The sequence below is a fragment of the Tachyglossus aculeatus genome, chromosome 17 (assembly GCF_015852505.1).
Source record: "Tachyglossus aculeatus isolate mTacAcu1 chromosome 17, mTacAcu1.pri, whole genome shotgun sequence".
Lineage (NCBI taxonomy): Eukaryota > Metazoa > Chordata > Mammalia > Monotremata > Tachyglossidae > Tachyglossus > Tachyglossus aculeatus.
In genome coordinates, this window is record NC_052082.1 from 57200100 (window position 1) to 57219149 (window position 19050).

General features: G+C 49.0%; 1 protein-coding gene across 1 annotated transcript in view; it reads right to left on the bottom strand.

Moving 5' to 3' along the window:
* Nucleotides 1-1776: 1776 nt before the first annotated feature.
* YWHAG (tyrosine 3-monooxygenase/tryptophan 5-monooxygenase activation protein gamma) overlaps nt 1777-19050 on the bottom strand; it is a 42616-nt gene continuing 25342 nt past the window's right edge. The window contains exon 2 of the mRNA XM_038759629.1: nt 1777-2461. Coding sequence (XP_038615557.1) covers nt 1805-2461 — 657 coding nt within the window. The 3' untranslated portion in view covers nt 1777-1804. The remainder of the gene's footprint in view (nt 2462-19050) is intronic.

The following is a 19050-nucleotide window of genomic DNA, read 5'->3' on the forward strand; positions in this document are numbered from 1 at the left end:
TCAATAAATACGATTGAATGAATGAATATATGTTTGTATGTATTTATTACTCTATTTTACTTGTACATATTTATTCTATTTATTTTGTTAATATGTTTTGTGGTCTGTCTCCCCCTTCCAGACTGCAAACCCGCTGTTGGGTAGGGACCGTCTCTAGATGTTGCCAACTTGGACTTCCCGAGCGCTTAGTCCAGTGCTCTGCACACAGTGAGCGCTCAATAGATACGATTGAATGAAGGGAGGTTTCCAGGCTTTAAAGGAAAAGACCCCGTAGTCAGGCAGGTGTAAATTATAATCTGGACTGGACCTTCTCCTAGGGATTTTTCTTCTTGCCGACTGAAAGGATCTTCAGGCAGAATGGAGAGGAGAAGGAGGGAGTCACTTGGTGGGGGGGAGAGGGATGAAACCCAAACTGACCGGGTTTCAGGATCTCCAAATTTGAGAGTACGTATCCAAGTCCAGGTCTTCCCTTTGGGATTTCTCTACCCGGAGAGCCCCTTAATTCTCAATTCCTGCACCAAAAGCTTCCCCGAGAAAGAACCCGCCCTGCTGCGAACCCCGGATGGATTTGGAGGGGAGGAGGGGGTCAGCAGCGGAGGTCAGAGTAGGGGAGAGTAAGTCAAGGAAGAATGGTAGATCCCTGAGGAAGGGGGCTATGGCAGTTTTATTAAAAACAAAAAGGGCGGGATGTTCTTGGAAAACCCCAACGTGTTCTACGGACCTGAAGTTGCTCTATTTTAGAGGGTTCTTAAAACGAAAACAATTCTAGACCGCGAGCCCGTTGTTGGGGAGGGACTGTATCTTTTGTCGAACTGTACTTTCCAAGTGCTTAGTAAAGTGCTCTGCACACAGTAAGCGCTCAATAAATACGATTGAATGAATGAATGAATGAATAAATACGACTGAATGAATACTGAAGTGTTTGATTTGGAGGTGGATCACGAGGAGCGTCTAGAGGGAGTCTGAACCCAAAAGCCCACCGCCACCGGTCAAGGCTCTGGTTGTGGACGTTGATGGGCCGGCCCGGTAGCCCGGGGGGAGGGAGCCACTAATAGTAGCCAACCCTCGGGGGAGTCGTACGGGGGGTGGTGGGGGGAACGGAACAACGCATGCTCGACATCATGCACGGTGAGGACCTTGGGACCTTTTTTACCCTACGTCAGGGTTGGGGAAAGTGACCGTGGCTGAAGCCACAAGGCTCCCCGTGTCCCAGGCTGGATCTTCGTCTGACCTGGGGTGTGGTGTGTGTTCAAAGAGAGGCTGAAACGGGCAGCGGTGGGAACCCGGAGAGACACTCCCGCTCTGTGACGAGGCACGGGCACCCAAACGAAACAAAAACAACAAGAGGCCTTCGGAACACCTTACTGGAACCACAGAACTTATTCTACAAGGACCTCTCCGTTTGGGCTACTGCCATTTTTTTTTTTTTTTTTGTGTGTGTGTGTGTGTGTGTGCGCGCGTTTTCTCCCTTTCCTCCTCCAAACCCCAGGTCTAGCATTAAGTTAAACGAAAGACGGTTCCCCTCGGATTAATCTACACGGTCCCCATGCCAGCGGGAGGCTGCCCTCCCACACGACCAGCTCGACTCTCCGCTAGTGGTAATTTGGCAAAAAAAGAAACACAAAACGTCAAAGAGGCGACCCGAGACGGGTCGTGCCCGGGAAAGTCGCCCTCCCACCCCCCGAACCGACCCACTCGCGGGACCAAACTACCGACCGCGGCGGCGGAATGACCGGTGAGCGGGTGGCTGCCGGGCCCACCTCTGGGGAGGGGGGCGGGGGGCGGCGGGGGCGGGGGGGGCGCCTTAGTTGTTGCCCTCGCCCCCGTCGTCGTCCTGCTGGTCGCTCGTCCAGAGCGTGAGGTTGTCGCGGAGCAGCTGCATGATGAGGGTGGAGTCCTTGTAGGAGTCTTCGTTGAGGGTGTCCAGCTCGGCGATGGCGTCGTCGAAGGCCGTCTTGGCCAGGTGGCAGGCCTGCTCCGGGGCGTTCTGGATCTCGTAGTAGAAGACGGAATAGTTGAGGGCCAGGCCTAGCCGGATGGGGTGGGTGGGCTGCATGTGCTCCTTGCTGATCTCGTGGGCCTCGCTGTAGGCCTTCTCCGACGACTCCACCACCGCGGCCCGCTTCTCCCCCGTGGCCACCTCCGCCAGGTAGCGGTAATAGTCCCCCTTCATCTTCAGGTAGAACACCTTGCTCTCGTACTGCGTCTCGCTGCAGTTCTTGATCAGGTAGTGGTCCAGGAGGCTCAGGACGTCCTGGCACACCGCCTCCAGCTCCTTCTCGATCTTCTCCCGGTAGGCCCGCACCATCTCGATCTTCTTCTCGTTGCCGTCGGCCGAGGTCTTCTGCTCGATGCTGCTGATGACCCGCCAGGAGGAGCGCCGGGCCCCGACTACGTTCTTGTAGGCCACGGACAGGAGGTTCCGCTCTTCATTCGACAGAGGCTCGTTCAGCTCCGTCACCTGAGGCGGGGGGGGGAGAGGAAGGGACAGAGAAAGAGAGAGAAAGAGAGAGAAAAAGACCAGGGGGGGAGAGGATGGGACAGAGGGAGAGAGAAAGAGAGAGAAAAAGACCGTCAAATTCCGCGATTCTTGCGATGATGGGAGGTAAACTCCAAGAGCCCTTCCCTGACAAAGCCCTCCTTTCCTCCACTCCCTTCTGTTTCCCCCGACTTGCTCCCTCTACTCACCCCCACTGCACGTACAATCGTATTTATTGAGCGCTTACTATGTGCAGAGCACTGTACGAAGCGCTTACATACATATCATTTACCCCGAAAAAAAGCTATACTAAAATAGAAATATTTCCGACCTATGTGATGTGTTCGCTCAAACTCAACTGAAGCAATTAATCTAAGACTGATTTGCTTTCAAACAGCCACCAGTTAACTTTCTCTTCGCCTTTTTCTTTTAAAACACCGGATCCCATGATATCTCAGCTAATCTTTCATTCATTCATTCACTCAATCGTATTTATTGAGCGCCTACTGTGTGCAGAGCACTGGACTAAGCGCTTGGGAAGTCCAAGTTGGCAACATACAGAGACGGTCCCTACCCGACAGCGGGCTCACAGTCTAGAAGGGGGAGCCAGACAACAAAACATATTAACAAGATAAAATAAATAGAAGAAATGTGTACAAATAAAATAAATAGAGAAATAAATCCGTACAAACATATATCCATATATACAGATGCTGTGGGGAGGGGAAGGAGGGGGCTCAGTCTGGGAAGGTTTTCTTACCTTTTATCCCTGCTAACACCCCTTCGGCACTTTCACCTCACCTAATCCCGTGGGTACTCATCATCATCATCATCATCAATCGTATTTATTGAGCGCTTACTGTGTGCAGAGCACTGTACTAAGCGCTTGGGAAGTACAAATTGGCAACATATAGAGACAGTCCCTACCCAACAGTGGGCTCACAGTCTAAAAGGGGGAGACAGAGACAGTCCCTCCCTCTCCCCCCAGGCAATCAATAAATGGTGTTTATTCAGCACATACTCTGCAGAATAATGAATTAAATGCTTGGAAAAGTACAGTACAATATAATTAGTAGACATAATCCTATCTTAACACTCATCTAAAGATGAGTGTTAAGACCAGACTGTGAGCCCGTTGTTGGGTAGGGACCGTCTCTGTATGTTGCCAACTTGTACTTCCCAAGCGCTTAGTACAGTGCTCTGCACACAGTAAGCGCTCAATAAATATGAATGAATGAATGAATGTCCATATCAACATGTCAGAAGCAACACAGGCCTGGGAGTCGGATGGTCATGGGTTCTAATCCTGGCTCCTCCACTTGTCTGCTGTGGGCCCTCGAGCAAGTCACTTCCCTCCTCTGGGCCTTACTTTACCTCATCTGTAAAATGGAGACCGAGACGGTGAGCCCCACGTGGGAAAGGGATTGCGTCCGACCCAATTTGCTTGTATCCGCCCCAATGCTTAATACCATGCCTGGCACATAGTAAGCGCTTAAATCAATCAATCAATCAATCAATCGTATTTATTGAGCGCTTACTGTGTGCAGAGCACTTACCATCATTATTATTATTATCTGTAAATTCTTCATTTCTATTAAAGTCCATCTTCCCCTGTGGACTGTAAGCTTGTTGTGGACAGGGAATGTGGCCGCTTATTGTTGTATTGTACTCTCCCAAGTGCTTAGTACAGTGCTCCGCAAGCAGTAAGTGTTCAATAATAATAATAATGATGGCATTTATTAAGCGCTTACTATGTGCCAAGCACTGTTCTAAGCGCTGGGGAGATTACAAAGTGATCAGGTTGTCCCAAGTGCTCTGCAGGCAGTAAGTGTTAAACAATAATAATAATAATAATTATGGCATTTATTAAGCGCTTACTATGTGCTAAGCACCGTTCTAAGCGCTGGGGAGATTACAAAGTGATCAGGTTGTCATCATCATCAATCGTATTTATTGAGCGCTTACTATGTGCAGAGCACTGTACTAAGCGCTTGGGAAGTACAAATTGGCAACATATAGAGACAGTCCCTACCCAACAGCGGGCTCACAGTCTAACAGGTTGTCCCATGTGGAGCTCACGGCCTCAATCCCCATTTTCCAGATGAGGTAACTGAGGCCCAGAGAAGTGAAGTGACTTGCCCAAAGTCACACAGCTGACAATTGGCGGAGCCGGGATTTGAATAGGACTGCCTCACTCTCAAGCTGAGCCGATGCTTATCTATCCATGGTTTTTACTGAGTGTTTGCTATGACCACAGCGCTGTACAAACAGCTTGGGAAAGTAGTAACAATAATAATACTGGTACTTATTAGGCGCTTACTACGTGCTAAGCACTGTTCTAAACAGATACAAGTTAAACAGGTCCCCCTTCTAGACTGTGAGCCCGTTGTTGGGTAGGGACCATCTCTATATGCTGCCGACTTGTATTTTCCAAGCGCTTAGTACAGTGCTCTGCACACAGTAAGCGCTCAATAAATACGACTGAATGAATGAAAACAGGTTGGACACAGTCACTGTCCCGCACGGAGCTCACACTCTTAATTCCCATTTTACAGATGACGTCACTGAGGCCCAGGGAAGTGAAGTGATTTGCCAGAGGTCACACAGCAGACTTGTGGTGTAACCAGGATTAGAACCCAGGTCCTTCCGACTCCCAGTCCTGTGCTCTATCCACTAAGCCATGCTGCGTCTCGTCAGGAAGAGCTTGGGAGAGTCCAAAGAGTTGGTAATAATAATAATAATAATGATGGCATTTGTTAAGCGCTTACTATGTGCAAAGCACTGTTCTAATAATAATAATAATGGCATTTATTAAGCGCTTACTATGTGCAAAGCACTGTTCTAATAATAATAATGGCATTTATTAAGCGCTTACTATGTGCAAAGCACTGTTCTAATAATAATAATAACAATAATAATGGTATTTATTAAGCGCTTACTATGTGCAAAGCACTGTTCTAATAATAATAATAATAATGGCATTTATTAAGCGCTTACTATGTGCAAAGCACTGTTCTAATAATAATAATAATAATAATAATAATGATAATGGCATTTATTAAGCGCTTACTATGTGCAAAGCCCTGTTCTAAGCACTGGGGGGGGATACAAGCTGATCAGGTTGTCCCACGTGGGGCTCCCAGTCAATCCCCACTTTACAGATGAGGTAACTGAGGCTCAGAGAAGTTAAGTGACTTGCCCAAGGTCACACAGCAGGCAAGTGGCGGAATCAGGATTCGAACCCATGACCTCTGACTCCAAAGCCCGGGCTCTTTCCACTGAGCCACGCTGCTTCTCCGTTGGTAGACAGACACGTCCCCCGCCTACGGGCTTAGTCTGGAGGGGAAGATGGACGTGACTATAAATACTTTACGGACACGGACGTAAGTGCCGCGGGCCTGAGGATGAGGTGGCTACCAAGTGCCCGAAGGGCACAGAAGCATTGTGGCTCAGTGGCAAGCGCCCAGGCTTGGGATTCAGAGATCCTGGATTCTAATCCCGACTCAGCCACTCGTCAGCTGTGTGACTTTGGGCAAGTCACTTCACTTCTCTGGGCCTCAGTTACCTCATCTGTAAAATGGGGATGAAGACTGGGAGCCCCCCCGTGGGACAACCTTGATTACCTTGTATCCCCCCCCAGCGCTTAGAACAGTGCTTTGCACATAGTAAGCGCTCAACAAATAATAATAATGATAGCATTTATTATGCGCTTACCATGTGCAAAGCACTGTTCTAAGCGCTGGGGAGGTCACAGGGTGATCAGGTTGTCCCGGGGGGGGCTCACAGTTTTCTTTCATTCATTCATTCAACCGTATTTACTGTGTGCAGAGCACTGTACTAAGCGCTTGGGAAGTACAAGTTGGCAAATATAGAGACGGTCCCTACCCAACAGCGGGCTCACATACCTGAGGCACAGAGAGGTTAAGTGACTTGCTCAAAGTCACACAGCTGGCAATTGGCGGAGCCGAGATTTGAACCCATGACCTCTGACTCCAAAGCCCGGGCGCTTTCCACAGAGCCATGCTGCTTCGCTAAGCTGTACTAAGCGCTTAGTACAGTGCTCTGCACACAGTAAGCACTCAATAAATACAATTGATTGATTGATTGATTGATTAACAAATACCGTTATTATTATTATTATTATTACAGATCCGGCTACTTGCCAGAGGGGCCCTTTGACTGGAACAAATGGCACAACTGCAGCGTGTCCCGGCTCTGCCACTTGTCGGCTGTGTGACTTCGGGCGAGTCCCTTAACTTCTCTGTGCCTCAGTTCCCTCATCTGTAAAATGGGGAAGAAGACTGTGAGCCCCCCGCCGTGGGACAGGGACTGAGTCCAACCTGATTAGCTTGTGCCTACCCCGGTGCTTAGAACAGTGCCTGGCACGGAGTAAGTGCTTCAGTACCATCAAATCCCGGCTCTGCCACGTCAGCTGTGTGACTTTGGGCAAGTCACTTACCTTCTCTGTGCCTCGGTTACCTCATCTGTAAAATGGGGATTAAATTAAGTCTGTGAGCCCCAGGTGGGACAACTTGATTACCTTGTATCTACCCCAGTGCTTAGAACAGTGCTTTGCACATATTAAGTGCTTAATAAATACCATCATCATCATAACTATAATTATATTAAAATTACATATTATACCTATCAATTATAACAATTATAATAATTATTAATTATAATAATCATATACAATATAATATATTATATATTTATATATGTGTGATCTATAATATACTTATTATTATTATTAATTATTATTTAAAAAGGTTGGCAGTAGCCGGCCAGGGAAGGGGATAAAAGAAAGGGAGTGGGCACGGAAAGGATATTTCTTATATGGGCCACACTGGCAGCGATCCCCTAAGGGGGCTTGCTGGTTCAGTCTCCTCTCCCCCACCAGGCTCACCACACACGGCTCTTTTTCCTAACCACTGGACTCTTTTTTGCATCAGTAGGATTTGTGGAACGCCTACCATGCGCCAAACACTGTGCTAAACGCTGGGGCGGGTACCGGATAATCAGACAGGGTCCCCGGTCCACTCCGGCTAAGGACCTGCTCTCCTGTTTTTCTTCCCATCACATTCCCCCCCGCTTACCGTTCTCAAAGCTCTCCTAGACTCCCAGCTCCTCCGGCCGGCCTTCCCTATTCCTCATTTCTCCCTACCCTGAATTCTTTAATTCAGCCGTATTTATTGAGCGCTTACTGTGTGCAGGGCACTGTACTAAGCGCCTGGGAAGTACAAGTCGGTAACATACAGAGACGGTCGCTACCCAACAACGGGCTGAATCTTCTAGACCCCTCGGCTGCCCCCTCTGACCTTTCTTCCCCCCCAAATCAATCGTATTTATTGAGCGGTTACGGTGTGCAGAGCACTGTACTAAGCGCCTGGGAAGTACAAGTTGGCAACATATAGAGACAGTCCCTACCCAACAGTGGGCTCACAGTCTAAAAGGTATTTAAGCATTATGTGCCAGGCACTGTAGTAAGCGCTGCGATAGATAATAATAATATAATAACGATAGAATTTATTAAGCGCTTACTATGTGCAAAGCACTGTTCTAAGCACTGGGGAGGTTACAAGGTGATCAGGTTGTCCCACAAGGGGCTCACAGTCTTAATCCCCATTTTACAGATGAGGTAACTGAGGCCCAGGGAAGTGAAGTGACTTGCCCAAAGTCACACAGCAGACAGTTGGCGGAGCCGGGATTTGAACCCACGACCTCTGACTCCAAAGCCCGGGCTCTTCCCATTGAGCCATGCTGCTTCTGATTAGATACAAACTGTATCCGCTTAGATACAAACTAATCAGATTGGGCACAATCTTTGTCCCACGTGGGGCTTCGCGGTTTAGCCTCCATTTTACAGATGAGGTCACTGAGGCTCAGAAAAGGGATGTCGCGAAGCAGCGTGGCTCGGTGGCAGGAGCCCGGGCTTTGGAGTCAGGGGTCATGGGTTCGAATCCCAACTCCGCCACATGTCTGCTGTGTGACCTTGGGCAAGTCACTTAAATTCTTAGAGCCTCAGTTCCCCTGTCTGTAAAATGGGGATGAAGGCTGTGAGCCCCACGTGGGACACCTTGATCACCTTGTATCCCCCCCAGCGCTTAGAACAGTGCTTTGCACATAGTAAGCGCTTAACAAATACCATCGTCATATGACTTGCCCAACGTCACACAGCAGGCGGAGGCAGGATTAGAACCCAGGTCCCCTGACTCCCAAGTCTGTGCTCTTTCTAGGTCACGCTGCTTCTCTTGATCTGTGAGGGTGGGGATTGTGCCGTCTACTCTCCCAAGAGCTTTGTAATCTTCCGAACAAAGCGGGCTCTAAAATACCACTGACTGCATACACGAATCCCTCTAGTTATGCTCAATTCAGCAATTGTGTATATTCAATGGGACACGGATTTATTTGGATTTCACTCCTTGGGAATATTTCTAGGTCTTCCTTCCCATCAGGCGGGTCAGCCCCTCGAGGGCTCATACGCTTCATACACTTCGCATTCGCGCACCTGTATACCTGTATATATGTATAGCTGTTCTATTTTACATAGCTATTCTATTTATTTTATTTTGTTAGTATGTTTGGGTTTTGTTCTGTCTCCCCCTTTTAGACTGTGAGCCCACTGTTGGGTAGGGACTGTCTCTAGATGTTGCCAATTTGTACTTCCCAAGCGCTTAGTACAGTGCTCTGCACATAGTAAGTGCTCAATAAATACGATTGATGGTGATGATGTATATGTTTGTACATATTTATTACTCTATTTATTTTACTTGTACATATCTATTCTATTTTATTTTGTTAGTATGTTTGGGTTTTGTTCTCTTGTCTCCCCCTTTTAGATTGTGAGCCCACTGTTGGGTAGGGACTGTCTCTATATGTTGCCAATTTGTACTTCCCACGCGCTTAGTACAGTGCTCTGCACATAGTAAGCGCTCAACAAATACGATTGATGATGATGATGTATATATGTTTGCACAGATTTATTACTCTATTTTACTTGTACATATCTATTCTATTGATTTTATTTTGTTAGTATGTTTGGTTTTGTTCTCTGTCTCCCCCTTTTAGACTGTGAGCCCACTGTTGGGTAGGGACTGTCTCTATGTGTTGCCAACTTGTACTTCCCAAGCGCTTAGTACAGTGCTCTGCACACAGTAAGTGCTCAATAAATACGATTGATTGATACACTTCGCTTCTTTTGTACTTCCCAAGGGCGCCGGGTAGACGCCTGATAAATTTATTTCCTATTGCCGTCTCACTTGCTCCTCTATTAGCCTCTCCTTCCCCGGGGGAAACCGAGGTGGGGTGTGATTATAGCTCCCTCACGCTCAGTGGTAAGGGACCTTTAACCCCCAATCCTATTTTGGGGGGTAAAAGCTTAGTTTAAGAGCCACGAAAGCATTCCAGGAAGCAGTGTAGCTAGTGGTTACGGGCCGGGACCGGGGCTCTAATCCCGGCTCCGCTCCTTGCCTCTTTGGTGACCCTGGGCGAGTTGCTTCACTTCTCTGTGCCTCAGTTTCCTCCTCTGTCAAACAGTGATTCAATACCTTTTCTCCCCCCAGCCCCATCCCGGCCTCCGGAGTCCGAGGCTCTAATCCCGGCTCCGCTCCTTGCCTCTTTGGCATCCCTGGGCGAGTCGCTTCACTTCTCTGTGCCTCAGTTTCCTCCTCTGTCAAACGGTGATTCAATACCTTTTCTCCCCCATCCCGGCCCCGGAGTCCGAGGCTCTAATCCCGGCTCTGCTCCTTGTCTCTTTGGTGACCCTGGGCGAGTTGCTTCACTTCTCTGTGCCTCAGTTTCCTCCTCTGTCAAACAGTGATTCAATACCTTTTCTCCCCCCAGCCCCATCCCGGCCTCCGGAGTCCGAGGCTCTAATCCCGGCTCCGCTCCTTGCCTCTTTGGCGTCCCTGGGCGAGTCGCTTCACTTCTCTGTGCCTCAGTTTCCTCCTCTGTCAAACGGTGATTCAATACCTTTTCTCCCCCATCCCGGCCCCGGAGTCCGAGGCTCTAATCCCAGCTCCGCTCCTTGCCTCTTTGGCGACCCTGGGCGAGTCGCTTCACTTCTCTGTGCCTCAGTTTCCTCCTCTGTCAAACGGTGATTCAATACCTTGTCTCCCCCATCCCGGCCCCCGGAGTCTGAGGCTCTAATCCCGGCTCCGCTCCTTGCCTCTTTGGCGACCCTGGGCGAGTCGCTTCACTTCTCTGTGCCTCAGTTTCCTCCTCTGTCAAACGGTGATTCAATACCTTTTCTCCCCCCAGCCCCATCCCGGCCTCCGGAGTCCGAGGCTCTAATCCCGGCTCCGCTCCTTGTCTCTTTGGCGACCCTGGGCGAGTCGCTTCACTTCTCTATGTCTCAGTTTCCTCCTCTGTCAAACGGTGATTCAATACCTTTTCTCCCCCGCCCCCCCATCCTGGCCCCCGGAGTCCGAGGCTCTAATCTCGGCTCCGCTCCTTGCCTCTTTTGAGACCCTGGACGAGTCGCTTCACTTCTCTGTGCCTCAGTTTCCTCCTCTGTCAAACGGTGATTCAATACCTTTTCTCCCCCGCCCCCCCCATCCTGGCCCCCGGAGTCCGAGGCTCTAATCTCGGCTCCGCTCCTTGCCTCTTTTGAGACCCTGGACGAGTCGCTTCACTTCTCTGTGCCTCAGTTTCCTCCTCTGTCAAACAGTGATTCAATACCTTTTCTCCCCCGCCCCCTCATCCTGGCCCCTGGAGTCCGAGGCTCTAATCCCGGCGCCACTTCTTGCCTCTTTTGAGACCCTGGGCAAGTCGCTTCACTTCTCTGTGCCTCAGTTTCCTCTGTCAAACGGTGATTCAATACCTTTTCTCCCCCGCCCCCCACTTCGGCTGTTAGCTTGACGACGGCAAGGACTGCATCCGACCAGATTATCCTGTACCTACCCCAGCGCTTAGTATAGCGTATGACACATATGAAGCGCTTAACAGATACCACGATTATCGCTTTACAAGTGAGGTTCCCCGCCAGCGGAGACCTAGGCTATAATTAAGCATCTTCAACGAGCGGTGTTCATCTGGAAGAGTTGTGACAACTGGCCTGAAAACAGTGCGGAAGCGTTCCGAAGCGCTAATCGGAAAATTGCTCGTTCCGATCTGGCCGGGCATTCTAAGTCTTTCCGTCCTCAGTGGCTGGGAGAAGTGGACCGGTAACATTCGTGACTTGAGAATTTGGATGGAAACACCCCTTCCCTCCAGCACTCCCACTTACCAAATTATGGCTGAAAACAAAAGTTCCACCCTCACCCAAAGCGAGTCTGGGGCCGACAAACCAAACTGGGATCGAACTCCCATCAATCATATTTTAGACTGTGAGCCCGTTGTTGGGTAGGGACCGTCTCTAGATGTTGCCAGCTTCCCAAGCGCTTAGTACAGTGCTCTGCACACAGGAAGCGCTCAATAAAAACGACTGAATGAATATTTGAGGGCTTACTGCGTGCAGAGCACGGCCATCCGGGGACTGAGCCCCTTCCTTCCTCTCCCCCTCGTCCCCCTCTCCGTCCCCACCATCTTACCTCCTTCCCTTCCCCACAGCACCTGTATATATGTATATATGTTTGTACATATTTATTACTCTATTTATTTATTTTGCTTGTACATTTCTATTCTATTTATTTTATTTTGTTAGTATGTTTGGTTTTTTTTCTCTGTCTCCCCCTTTTAGACTGTGAGCCCAATGTTGGGTAGGGACTGTCTCTATATGTTGCCAATTTGTACTTCCCAAGTCCTTAGTCCAGTGCTCTGCACATAGTAAGCGCTCAGTAAATATGATTGATTGATTGATGGATTGATCTTACCTTCTTCCCTTCCCCACAGCACCTGTATATATGTTTGTACATATTTATTACTCTATTTATTTTGCTTGTACATATCTATTCTATTTATTTTATTTTGTTAGTATGCTTGGTTTTGTTCTCTGTCTCCCCCTTTTAGACTGTGAGCCCACTGTTGGGTAGGGACTGTCTCTAGATGTTGCCAACTTGGACTTCCCAAGCGCTTAGTACAGTGCTCTGCACACAGTAAGCGCTCAATAAATACGATTGATTGATTGATTGGGAGAGGACAATGCAAAAGAGTTGGTAGACACGCTCCCTGGCTACAGTGAGCTTACATTCTAGAGGGGTAACTACGGGAATTTATCTACCAACTTGTAGATAAGTTGTTGCCAACTTGTACTTCCAAAGCGCTTAGTACAGTGCTCTGCACACAGTAAGTGCTCAATAAATACGACTGAATGAATGAATGAATCTACCAATTGTTATAACGCACTCTCCCAAGCGCTTAGTACCGTATTCTGCACACAGTAAGCGCTCAATACGATGGAATCAATGAACGAGGAAGAGCTGCATTTCAATCCCAGCTCCGCCACATCCCTGCTGCGTGACCCTGGGCCTCGGTTACCTCATCTGTAAAATGGGGGTCTAATATCCTCCTTACTTTGATTGTAAGCTCCGGACTGTCAGCTCATCTCACCTCGAAGCTCGCTGTGGGCAGGGAATGTGCCTGTTTATTGTTGTACCCGTACTTTCCCAAGTGCTTAGTATGGTGCTCTGCACTCAGCGAGCGTTCAATAAATACGACAACGAGCTGCGAGCTCTGTGTGGGACGGGGGCTGTGCCTGACCTGCTTATCTTATGCCCTCCCCAGTGTTCAGGGCAGCGCTTGGCAGACAATAAGTGCTAAACAAATATCGCAATTATTATTACACTCAATGCAGGACTTCACCACGGCTCACTTAGAAAGCGTTTTTGGTTGGGGGCAAAATTTATAAGGCGCACAAAAAAGTTTACACAGTCATCGCTGTAATTTAAGATCCTAAAGGCGTTTAAGAGTCTGGACGCCACGTGGGTGAGGTGACTCAGGTCCGCCTGGCAACTCGATATCCTCAGCGGAACCGGCGAGATGGGTGGAGAGCGGGTTTTGGCCCTTGTTCTGACTCTCGCTAGCCAGGCCAGGGCTATTTAAAGCTTCAAGAGGCAGCGTGGCTTTAGTGGGAAGACCCCGGGGGCCTGGGAGACAGAGGCCCCGAGTTCCGATCTCGGCCCTGTCATCCGTCAGTGCTCTGCACATAGTGAGCGCTCAATACGACTGATGATGATCTGTCAGAGAAGCGGCGGGGCTCAGTGGAAAGAGCCCGGGCTTCGGGGTCGGAGGTCGTGGGTTCCAATCCCGGCTCCCCACTTGTCAGCTGTGCTCACTTCTCTGCGCCTCGGTGACCTCATCTGGAAAACGGGGATTAAGACTGTGAGCCCCCCGTGGGACAGCCTGATCACTCTGTAATCAATCAATCGTATTTATTGAGCGCTTACTGTGTGCACAGCACTGGACTAAGCGCTTGGGAAGTCCAAGTTGGCAACATATAGACAACCATATACCAACAGTGGGCAACATATAGAGACAGTCCCTACCCAACAGTGGGCTCACAGTCTAGAAGGGGGAGACAGAGAACCAAACCAAACATACTAACAAAATAAAATAAATAGAATAGATAGGTACAAGTAAAATAGAGTAATATGTATCTGTAGCCTCCCCAGCGCTTAGAACAGTGCTTTGCACATAGTAAGCGCTCAATAAATGCCATTATTATTATTATCTGTGTGACCTTGGGCAAATCACTTCACTTCTCTAGGCCTCGTCTATAAAACGGGGATTCGATCCGACGCCCTCCTACTTGGGCTGTCAGCCCCGTGTGGGACGGGGGCTGGGCCCAACCTGAATAACTTAAGCGCTTAGTACAGTGCAAGCGCTTAGTACAGTGCTCTGCACACAGTAAGCGCTCAATAAATACGATTGATGATGATGATGATGACTCCAGCGCTTAGCACAGTGCTTGGGACGAAGCAAGCGCTTCACAAGTACCACAGGAATTACTGTTCCTGCTTCCTGTGGGGAAGCAGTGTGGCTCAGTGGAAAGAGCCCAGGCTTTGGAGTCAGAGGTCATGGGTTCAAATCCCGACCCCACCACTGGTCAGCTGTGTGACGGTGGGCAAGTCACTTCACTTCTCTGGGCCTCAGTTCCCTCATCTGGAAAATGGGGATTAAAAGTGTGAGCCCCACGTGGGACAACCTGGTGGCCTTGTAACCGCCCCAGCGCTTAGAACAGTGCTTTGCACATAGTAAGCACTTAATAAATGTCATTATTATTAAGCTGCTCTAGACCGTACACTGGATGTGGGCAGGGAATATGTCTGTTATATTGTAATAATAATAATAATAATTGTACTGTCCCAAGCACTTAGTACGCTGCTCTGCAAGCAGCAAGCGCTCGATAAATACGTCTGACTGACTCCGAAAGCCACGGCCTCCTTCTCCAAGCAGAGCTCTAGTACACCGGGGGCCCGTTGGCTAGCAAAGAGAGTAATTCGGGACTGTGCGAAGGGCCATGTCTTGCCTCAGATGGCAAACCTGAGGACAGGGGCCAACGTTAGCATTGGGAAATAACTGTACTAAAGGGCACCTTCGGATTCAGAGTTTTAACAACGGTTGAGAAAGATCTTTAAGATCTTTTCTTAAAGACCCAGCGCTTAGAACACTGCTTTGTACATAGTAAGCGCTTAAGAAATGCCATCATTATCTCTGCCCATCCGCCAAGCTAGCTCTCTTCCTCCTTTCAAGGCCCTACTGAGAGCTCACCTCCTCCAGGAGGCCTTCCCAGACTGAGCCCCTTCCTTCCTCTCCCCCTCGTCCCCCTCTCCATCCCCCCCATCTTACCTCCTTCCCTTCCCCACAGCACCTGTATATATGTATATATGTTTGTACATATTTATTACTCTATTTATTTTACTTGTACCTGTCTATTCTATTTATTTTATTTTGTTAGTATGCTTGGTTTTGTTCTCTGTCTCCCCCTTTTAGACTGTGAGCCCACTGTTGGGTAGGGACTGTCTCTATATGTTGCCAATTTGTACTTCCCAAGCGCTTAGTACAGTGCTCTGCACACAGTAAGCGCTCAATAAATACAAATGATGATGATGATTATCTTAAAATGGTCTTCCACTGGGCACAGTAGTCCCAGAGCTGAGAACCAAGCCAGCGATCTTTGGGGAAGCGAACCCTAAACGGACTGAATCTTTACTTTTTCTTTGAACTGGGGAATGTATTTCAAATACATACACCCCCACCTCAAAAAAGGAACCCCCAAACCAAAACACTAATCAAACATCATCACTGGTATTTACTGAGCCCTCACTATGGGCAGAGCAAAGTACGGGATCGCTAGGCATGTTCCCACCCCAACAAGAGCTTAGGGGGGAGACGGACATGAACAGAAATTATCGTTCCCAAACATTAGTCCCTGGATGATTTGCAACCCAGTAAGAGAATAAATCTCTAATCAGTCAATTGTATTTACTGAGCATTTAGTATGTGATCAGTGTATTATAACTAAAGTCGGGAGGGCTTTTGTTCGGTAGGGATTGTCTCTATCTCTTGCTGAATTGTACTTTTTTTTTTAATGGTATTTGTTAAGCGCAAAGCACTGTTCTAAGCGCTGGGAGGGGATACAAGGTGATGAGGTTGTCCCATGTCGGGCTCACAGTCCTAATCCCTTTTACAGATGAGGCAACTGAGGCTCAGAGAAGTTAAATGACTTGCCCATGGTCACACAGCAGACATGTGGCAGAGGCGGGATTTGAACCCATGACCTCTGACTCCAAAGGCCGTGCTCTTTCCACTGAGCCACGCTTTCCAAACGCTTAGTACAGTGCTCTGCACATAGTAAGCGCTCAATAAATACGACTGAATGGAATGCGACTGAATGAGAGTACAGATGCATAAACAGACGCATTCCCTGCCCAAAACGAGCTCACAGTCTAGAGGGGAGACAAACTTTAATAGAAATAAATAAATGACAACTATGGACATGAGTGCTGCCAACTTGTACTTCCCAAGCGCTTGGTACAGTGCTCTGCATTCATTCATTCATTCAATACTGATTGAGCACTTACTGTGTGCAGAGCACTGTACTAAGCGCATGGGAAGTACAAGTTGGCAACATATAGAGATGGTCCCTACCCAACAGCGGGCTCACAGTCTCTGCACACAGTAAAGCGCTCAATAAATACGATTGAATGGATGAATGAATGAGTGCTGTGGGATTGGAGGGGGGAGGATGAATACGGGGAGCAAGTCTGGGTGATGAAAAAGGGAGTGGGAGAGGAAATGAGGGTTCGGTCAGGGAAGCCCTCTTGGAGATGGCCCTTCAATAAGGCCTTGAAGGGGGAGATAGTAACCGTTTGTCGGATTTGAGGAGGGAAGGGCGTTCCAAGCCGGTGGCAGGATGCGGGTGAGAGGTTGGCGGCGAAAAAGAAGAAATCGAGGTACGGTGAGAAGGCAGGCAATTAGAGGAGCGAACTGTGTGGGCTGGGCTGGAGTTGGTGAGGTAGGAGGGGGCAGGGAGATGGACGACAAAGCCGATGGTGAGGAGTTTCTGTTTGATGGGGACATGGATGGGTAACCCCTCAAGGAGCGGGGAAACGTGGCCTGGACGCCTTTGTAGAAAAATGACCCTCCGGAGTAACGGTCAGTCCTGGCCCTGCTGGGAACGAGGCTGGGGGTGCTTTGGACACCTTCCCCAAAGGCGGGGGGGAGTCCAGCGGGCGGGCTGGCTTCTAGAAAACAGGATCGAGTTCAACTTCCACTCGGTGGGTCAAAGGCGTCAAGGCGACTGCAGGGAGAGGGGTTGGGAATCAATTTGCGCATCAGGCAGAAACTCCTCACCCTGGGCTTCAAGGCTGTCCATCCCCTAGCCCCTTCCTACCTCCCCTCCCTTCTCTCCTTCTCCAGCCCAGCCCGCACCCTCCGCTCCTCTGCCACCGCTAATCTCCTCCCCGTACCTCGTTCTCGCCTGTCCCGCCATCGACCCCCGGCCCACGTTATCCCCCGGGCCTGGAATGGCCCCAATCCCTCTGCCCATCCGCCAAGCTAGCTCTCTTCCTCCCTTCAAGGCCCTACTGAGAGCTCACCTCCTCCAGGAGGCCTTCCCACACTGAGCCCCTTCCTTCCTCTCCCCCTCGTCCCCCTCTCCATCCCCCCATCTTACCTCCTTCCCTTCCCCACAGCACCTGTATATATGGATATATGTTTGTACATATTTATTACTCTATTTATTTTACTTGTACATGTCTATTCTATTTATTTTATTTTGTTAGTATGTTTGGTTTTGCTCTCTGTCTCCCCCTTTTAGACTGTGAGCCCACTGTTGGGTAGGGACTGTCTCTATATGTTGCCAATTTGTACTTCCCAAGCGCTTAGTACAGTGCTCTGCACATAGTAAGCGCTCAATAAATACGATTGATTGATTGATTGGGAAGTGATGCCTTGCTCTGCGCACGGTAAGCGCTCAAATACGATCTATCGATCAATCTTCCCCGATGATACCTGAATGATCCCCCCCAGCGTTGAGCTGAATGCCCTGGTTACCCTTCCGGCCTCTAGACTGTAAACTCGTCGCGGAAAGGGAATGTGTCTATTGTACTCTTCCAAGCGCTTAGTACAGTCTCTTTATTGCTGAATTGTACTTTCCAAGCATTTAGAACAGTGCTGGGCACACAGTAAGTGCTCAATAAATAAGACTGAATGAACGTAGCGGTCTGCACACGGGAAACGCTGGTAAGCAAGTCAAGCTATTCATATCACTAGCGCTTGGATTTGCTTCCCTTATTCCCTCAATGCCACAGAATTTATGTCCACATCTGTAATTTATTATTATTGATAATAATGATGATAATAATAAAAGTGGTATTTGTTAAGCACTTACTCCGTGCCAGGCACTGTACTAAGCGCTTGGGGGCAATCGGGTTGGACACAGTCCCTGTCCCACATGGAGCTCACAGTCTCAGTCCCCATTTTACAGATGAGGTAACAGGCACAGAGAAGTCAAGTGACTTGCCTAAGGTCACCCAGCAGACAAGTGGCGGAGATGGGAGTAGAACCCATGACCTTCTGACTGGTAGGCCGGTGTACTACACCGTGCTGTTTCTAATGTGCGTCTACCCCTCTGGACTCTAAGATCACTGAGGGCAGGAAATGTGTCTACCAACGCTGTTCTATTATACTCTTCCGAGTTCTTAGTTTAGTGCTCTGCACACAGTAGGCGCTCAATAAATAACACTGATTTTGGTATTAGCCCACCAGGGCCGCTGCCACCACCTTTTAATGATAATAATGGTATTTGTTAAGCACTTACTATGTGCAAAGCACTGTTCTAAGCGCTGGGGAGGTTACAAGGTGATCAGGTTGTTCCACATGGGGCTCACAGTCTTCACCCCCATTTTACAGATGAGGGAACTGAGGCACAGAGAAGTGAAGTGCCATGCCCAAAGTCACCCAGCTGACAGTTGGCAGGGCCGGGATTTGAACCCACGACCTCTGACTCCAAAGCCCGGGCTCTTCCCACTGAGCCACGCTGCTTGGAAGCAGATCGGTGGTCATTATTTGATTTCCTGATTTGACTGGCACTACCAGGTTTCAGCTGGGCACTGTTGCCGTGGTGATGTAAGACCCGGAGAAGGGACTGGGATGGTCAAGGAACTGTGTCTTGGAACGCCGGGGTGAAC